Source organism: Doryrhamphus excisus, linkage group LG18, assembly GCF_037039965.1.
Source record: "Doryrhamphus excisus strain RoL-2023G ecotype Guam linkage group LG18, RoL_Dexc_Guam_v1.1, whole genome shotgun sequence".
NCBI lineage: Eukaryota > Metazoa > Chordata > Actinopteri > Syngnathiformes > Syngnathidae > Doryrhamphus > Doryrhamphus excisus.
Genome location: NC_136374.1, coordinates 4,417,508 through 4,424,303, shown reverse-complemented (window position 1 = coordinate 4,424,303; position 6,796 = coordinate 4,417,508). Strand labels below are relative to the sequence as shown.

The 6,796-nt window shown below is 38.9% G+C and overlaps 1 protein-coding gene across 1 annotated transcript; it reads left to right on the top strand.

The window, feature by feature from the left end:
• Positions 1–370: 370 nt before the first annotated feature.
• Positions 371–5,076, top strand: LOC131105724 (uncharacterized). Its single transcript, XM_078798472.1, has 4 exons — positions 371–2,551; positions 2,773–2,931; positions 3,095–3,187; positions 3,695–5,076. Exons 1-4 carry the CDS (start codon positions 1,562–1,564, stop codon positions 4,019–4,021), a joined length of 1,569 nt encoding a protein of 522 aa, XP_078654598.1. The 5' UTR covers positions 371–1,561; the 3' UTR covers positions 4,022–5,076.
• Positions 5,077–6,796: the final 1,720 nt, after the last annotated feature.

Here is a 6,796-nt window from a genome sequence, read left to right as displayed (position 1 = left end):
AATATCGATCCTCTCTTCATTCCATTCAGCTAGCGCTGCTTTGCAAAGTTAGCAACATCAGAGACTGTGGTTATGGTGAAATTCTTCACCCTCTCATTCAGGACCTTGTTTTTCTTGAGAAACATGGTGTATATGTTGAGCAGCTGGGAGCCAGCATAAAAGGCACTGTATTGTATGTTGCAGCAGACAATTTAGCTGCCCATTCTTTGGGAGGGTTCTTTGAAAGCTTCACAGTGAGTCAGATATGCAGATTCTGCATGGCCAAGCGTGAGGAAATACAACACAAGCAAGTGCAGACAGCCTCATTTCAGCCAAGAACAAAAGAAGGTCATGACAAACATGTACAAGATGTCTTACGGGATTCCACTGTGGCTCAACAATATGGTGTAACAGGAAGCTGCCCACTGAGTGAGAGCTTGGAACATTTTCATGTAGTCGATGGTTTCCCACCAGACCTTCTACATGATCTTCTGGAGGGTGTGGTTCCAGCTGAACTGGCCTTGTGCTTGAAGGCACTGATATCGAAGGGATACTTCTCACTTGATTCCCTTAATGTGGCCATCAAACAGTTTCCATATACATTTTCAGACAGAACCAACCAACCCCAGCTCATTACAAAAAACTTTTCCTCCAAACGAACTATTGGAGGGAATGGTCATGAAAATTGGGCACTTCTCCGATTATTGCCACTACTGATTGGTCATCACATTCCTGAGGGGGATGAAACTTGGGAGGTTTTAATGAACTTGAAAGACGTGGTGGAATTGTCTGTGTCCTCAAGCTTTACAGAAGAGATGGTTTACTATCTTGATTGTAAGATCACAGAACATAGAGCTCTATTTCAGAAAATGTTCCCAAACGAAAAATTACGGCCAAAGCATCACTACATTGAGCACTACCCTCAGTTAATTCAAACATATGGTCCGTTAACTAATGTGTGGACAATGCGATTTGAGGGAAAACACAAGTTTTTTAAAAAAGTTGTGCGTCACACTCTCAATTTCAAGAATGTAGCCCTTACATTAGCTGTAAGGCACCAGAAAATGATAGCCTTCCATTTAGCTTCAACGTCCTTCTTCCGACCATCTGTTGAAATTAACAAAGTCAAGTCTGTCATGGTTGCCACCTTTCCAGAAAATGTGCAGCACTTTCTTCATGAGAGGAATGCCCAGCAGAACTCAGTCCTTGTAGCATCTTCTGTCTGCATTGATGGTATCAAGTACTGTGCTGATATGGTCATTTCAGTTGGATCATGCTCTGGGCTTCCAGAATTCAGACAAATAGCAAAGATTGTGGTGATTAATACCGACATAATATTTGTCTGCAGACCCATGACCTCATGGTTTGATGAGCATCTTCGAGCATATGAGCTCTGTAGCAGCCATTTGTCCACCCTCTTGGTAACCCAGATGTCTGAATTGAATGATGTTTTCCCCCTGTCACTTTACAGAGTTAGAGGGAAACAGTTTATTACTCTGAAACGGTACATTGTATGTGACAAACTCTGAAATGTAAAAATCTAACACAGATTTATCCTATCTTCTCAGGTTAAGTTATCAAAATGGACCAAAAGTTATTGCTGAGAGTTGTCATTGATGAAGAAGATATTAGAAAAGTAACTTTAAATGAAAGACCTGATTCCATTGAAGATTTAAAAGTGCAACTGAAGGATAAACTATTGCTGCAGTATGACTTTAAACTGCAGTATGAAGATCAAGACTTCAGTAATGCTCTTTGCAATCTCACTGAAATAACAGACTTGCCTGATAAAGCTACACTGAAAATCATCCCTCTCGTGACTCTGCATGTAACAGCCCTGTCATCACCAACCACAACTTCAGACACAGAGTGCAGCACCGCAAACACTGAGATCCTCTCTAGTGCTGGAACATCACCATTGTTGAGGGAACAGTGGCCAGATTTCTTTGACATACCCAATTTCTCAGTTGATGTTGCATACAGACTCAGACAAGGAGATCTTGCTTATATGAAAGATGGCACACGAACAGCTCTGACAAGAGATATGAAGCATGACATACTGGAAAAGCTTGCAGAGACAATGTACTCTTACAAGGCTTATCCTGAAGACGACAACTTCAGCAATGTTGCAAAAGCATTGATTAGCAAGCACCCTGGTCTAACTGAGCCTGGTCCTCAGCCTGGATGGTATGGCTGGAAGAACAGTCTTAAATTTAAGATGGCTAACTACCGAACTAAACTTCGAAAAGCTGGATGTGAGGATGTCTCAATCAATGGGGGTAAAAGGAGCAAAGGCAACCCAGAGGGAGACTCATCCAGCAAGAACATTAAACGGCCAAAAAGGGGCGAAGCAAACTATTTGCCGAATTTACCTGAAGGACATGATGAAACAAGTCTTGAAAATGACAGACAGACTCTTGTTGAGGAAATGAAGAAAAGAAGACCAAATGGCATCCTCATATCCAAAGTAATGGACCAGACATTCCCACTACGCAGACAAGAGATTGTTAAAAATGAGCCTGAGGTGAAGAACATGGTTGAAAGATGGCCAGCATTGTTCACTGAAAGACAGGTAGGCCATAATCAAAGCCGTGAGGCCAGAAATATCACTTGTAGGAACATAAACTGTTGTTTTGTTTGTTTTACACAAGATAATACAAATCAGTATTTTCTGTTGGTGCGAAAGTGGCATGGACTATTCTCATTTGTTATACGGTGTTACACCTTTAGCAAGCTGGAAGCATACTTCAACTTTCTATGTTGAAAGCAGACAACCCTCCTTTTATTTTTCAGGTGTTTGCTGAGTTTAATAGAATTGCCAGTAAGAATCTTGAGGGAGAATTCTTTGAGGCTCTTGACCAGCACACGCCACGTTTCATGAAACTCTTCAGGTCCAAAAAGGGAACCGTTGGACAGAAACTGACTGAGTTAATGCAGCAAATCAACTTGGTGGTAAGTAATTTCATATCGTTATGGTATTGTTAATTACATGTATATATAACACTACTTCAAAATTGGAACCTTAATACAGACTAACCTATTTCGTTCCTTGTCTGACTTAGCTTGTGCTTTGTAAATTTGTCTCCTCGCTGATCTTTTGTACCTCTGTCATTAGACATCAGATGTGACTTCACTGCGCTCCATTGTCCTCAAAGGCATTCCCATTATAGTCGGCGATGACTCCAGTGAATTCTACAAGACATGCTTGGTAAGTACTTCTACACAAAAAAGTACATTACGACAAGTACAAAGTACATTAATAATTGACAAATCATATTCATTACTCAGAGTAGAGCAATGTAACCATGTCTACACAATAACCAAGAAAGTATGTAGGTTTCTGTACAGTGACAAATGTTTTGGGCTCAAGTTCCTCCATTTGTCTGATATGTAAACACTAATTGGAATAGATGGTATAGTCATCAATTCATTTAAAATTGCAGGAGCAGGAATCCTTAGTGAACAATGAGTGTCACTGGTCAAAAATGTACTTACTGGTATGCTATATATTGCCATTTGCCGATAGCTTTTGTTTTTGGTGCCACATATATTTTATTGGCTACAGTGCAGTGTGCATGTATATTCAGAGCTCTATTCTCCAGGAAATAATAAAACACCCCAAAATATTCTAATGAGATAAATATATAACAATTTATAAATAAATTCATCGGGATACAAGCATAACTTGCTGATATATGTTCTGTTTTTTTTTTAGGATTCAACAAGAGATGAGGTCCTAGCATCTGTTACAGTTGGTGTGCTTACTGTTCTCAGCGAAAACGGTCTTCAAGAGGATCCAAGCTCAAAGCACCTTCAGCCGATCTCCACAGCCATCGTACTTGAGGGAGGTATTGTCATCGACAACATTAAAGATTTTCCTCAAGCAGTTTGCCTGTTATTTGGGCTGACATATGCTTTACACTTGGATTACCCAAAATGCATGGCAAATACACTCAAATTCATTCAGACTGTGATGCTTGGGCTGGGAAAGAAAAGCTTACCACCAAAACTGCTTACTCTGAAAAACAGTCTACTTGCTTAGACCAGTGAAGAGTCATACCCTAACACATAGCACTTTGTTGAAACATTATTTTTGTGATAAAAGCGTTGAATACGTTTTGAAATGTTACTCTCTGTTGTGAAAGAAGAGTCAGAAGCTTTTGTGAAATGTTAAACTCTACTGTTATAAGTGCAAAGTTTTATACTATGTGAAAATATCCTCTCTACTGTTATGAGGGAAAGTTAAATACTTGAATTTTTACTCGTGAGAGAAAAGTCAAAAGTAAGACAAAGGGGGTAAGAAAAAGTGGCCGGAAATGCATCGAGGAATCGGTGTATACTCTGAAAGGTTTTAATCAAGTTTTTCTGATATGTGATCCAAATGCCCAAGTGTGTTGATCTTTTCTAGGAAAGTGTTGTTTTAACCCAGGACTGATGCTAAATTTGAGAAAAAAAATGTTTGTTGTAGTCAGTTTCATCAGAAATGCACTTAAATATTTTCACAGTCATGTGGTGAACAGTTACCATGACACCAGATTGTGTATAGGTCCTTCTATTAAGGAAAAATGCATAAAAGGCGTTTTACTTTGTCTGACTAATCCAATGTAATGCAAATGTTATGTTCTGCTGTTGTTTGAGGTAATGGTTACATACAATACACATACAGACAATATAAACAAGATTAATATTTGGGGACATGATACTGTACTCTTGAGGCTGAACAATAGGTGAAATTCATATTGCTATGGTAAGTGGAACTAACATTACACATTACACATTTATAAGTAGTTAAAAAATAAATTGTACATATGACAGGATGGAGAATCTGTTTTCTATTGATAGTTGTAAGATCATAATAAAAGAATTGAGATTTAAAATGCAAAGCAAGCAAAAGTAAAATTTAAATTGGACAGTGTTGAAATAATCCTAATAAAATGGCAATATTATACACATTTATTGTTCAGCCCATATCTGTCCAAAATTCAACTTTTGTTGTATTACTTTTTGTGGCATTTGAAAATAAATGTTTTAATGCTACTGGAGCAAACTAAAGATTGTTTTCAATGCATTATTTTGAGGGGTAATTACACTTCACTTAATGCATTTATAGATACATTTTGTTTTGTTTCTCTTACTTCAAGGAAATTTAGTTTTTTTTTTCCATTAGGTGAACATAAAAAATAATGAGTGAGTAGAACTGAGAATTAAGTTGTGGCCAGTGATTGATTTAAATAGTGTGAAAAAAATAGTTCAAATCAGTGCAGACAACACAAAAAAAATAAGACACATAAAAATAATAATCACAAAAATGATAACTTAATTTTGTTAAGTTGCATGAACGTAACAAAATATGTAAGTTAAGTACTGCACACTCAAAATAACTAAATTGTCTTCACTCGTCATGTTTAAGTCAAATTTATTAAAAATTGTGAGGCAACGAGTTTGCATACTTTTTTTGAGTGAAGTCAACTTATTATGTTTTACAGTGTATATGGCACATGTGTGCCACGTCCAAAAAAGCACTCCACTCGCTCAGAGAAGAGCGTTTTGGCACGTATGGAACACATTTAGTGTGATGTGCATTATTGCTTGGCACACACAACCATTGTTCGAAAATGCACTTTATTCGCTCTCAAAAACATTGTAAGCAAAGGATGATAGGGCAGGTCATTGTGAGCCAGCGGAAGGTGCCAGGAGGCTCATTCCAAGTGTGCCTGACGCAGCTTCGCATCCCATTCTCTCTGCAACAGTTTCATGTGGCTGAGAAGCACTGTTGTAGAGTTAGAGCGAAAATGAGAAAAAGTGTTTCTCTCGCTGTGAAAATGTATTTCAAGTTAGCTATAGGCTTTGTGGTAAAAATTTTCTCCATATATGGCACATGTGTGCCACGTCCAAAAAAGCACTCCACTCGCCCAGAGAAGCGCGTTTTGGCACTTATGGAACACATTTAGTGTGATGTGCATTATTGCTTGGCACACACAACCATTGTTCGAAAATGCACTTTATTCGCTCTCAAACACATTGTAAGCAAAGGATGATAGGGCAGTTCATTGTGAGCCAGCGGAAGGTGCCAGGAGGCTCATTCCAAGTGTGCCTGACGCAGCTTCGCATCCCGTTCTGTCTGCAACAGTTTCATGTGGCTGAGAAGCACTGCTGTAGAGTTAGAGCCAAAATGAGAAAAAGTGTTTCTCTCGCTGTGAAAATGTATTTCAAGCAAGCTATAGGCTTTGTGGTAAAATTTTTCTCCATATATGGCACATGTGTGCCACGTCCAAAAAAGCACTCCACTCGCTCAGAGAAGAGCGTTTTGGCACTTATGGAACACATTTAGTGTGATGTGCATTATTGCTTGGCACACACAACCATTGTTCGAAAATGCACTTTATTCGCTCTCAAACATAGTGTAAGCAAAGGATGATAGGGCAAGTCATTGTGAGCCCGCGGAAGGTGCCAGGAGGCTCATTCCAAGTGTGCCTGACGCAGCTTCGCATCCCGTTCTCTCTGCAACAGTTTCATGTGGCTGAGAATCACTGCTGTAGAGTTAGAGCCAAAATGAGAAAAAGTGTTTCTCTCGCTGTCAAAATGTATTTCAAGCAAGCTATAGGCTTTGTGGTAAAAATTTTCTCCATATATGGCACATGTGTGCCACGTCCAAAAAAGCACTCCACTCGCTCAGAAAAGAGCGTTTTGGCACTTATGGAACACATTTAGTGTGATGTGCATTATTGCTTGGCACACACAACCAATTGTTCGAAAATGCACTTTATTCGCTCTCAAACACATTGTAAGCAAAGGATACTAGGGCAGGTCATTGTGA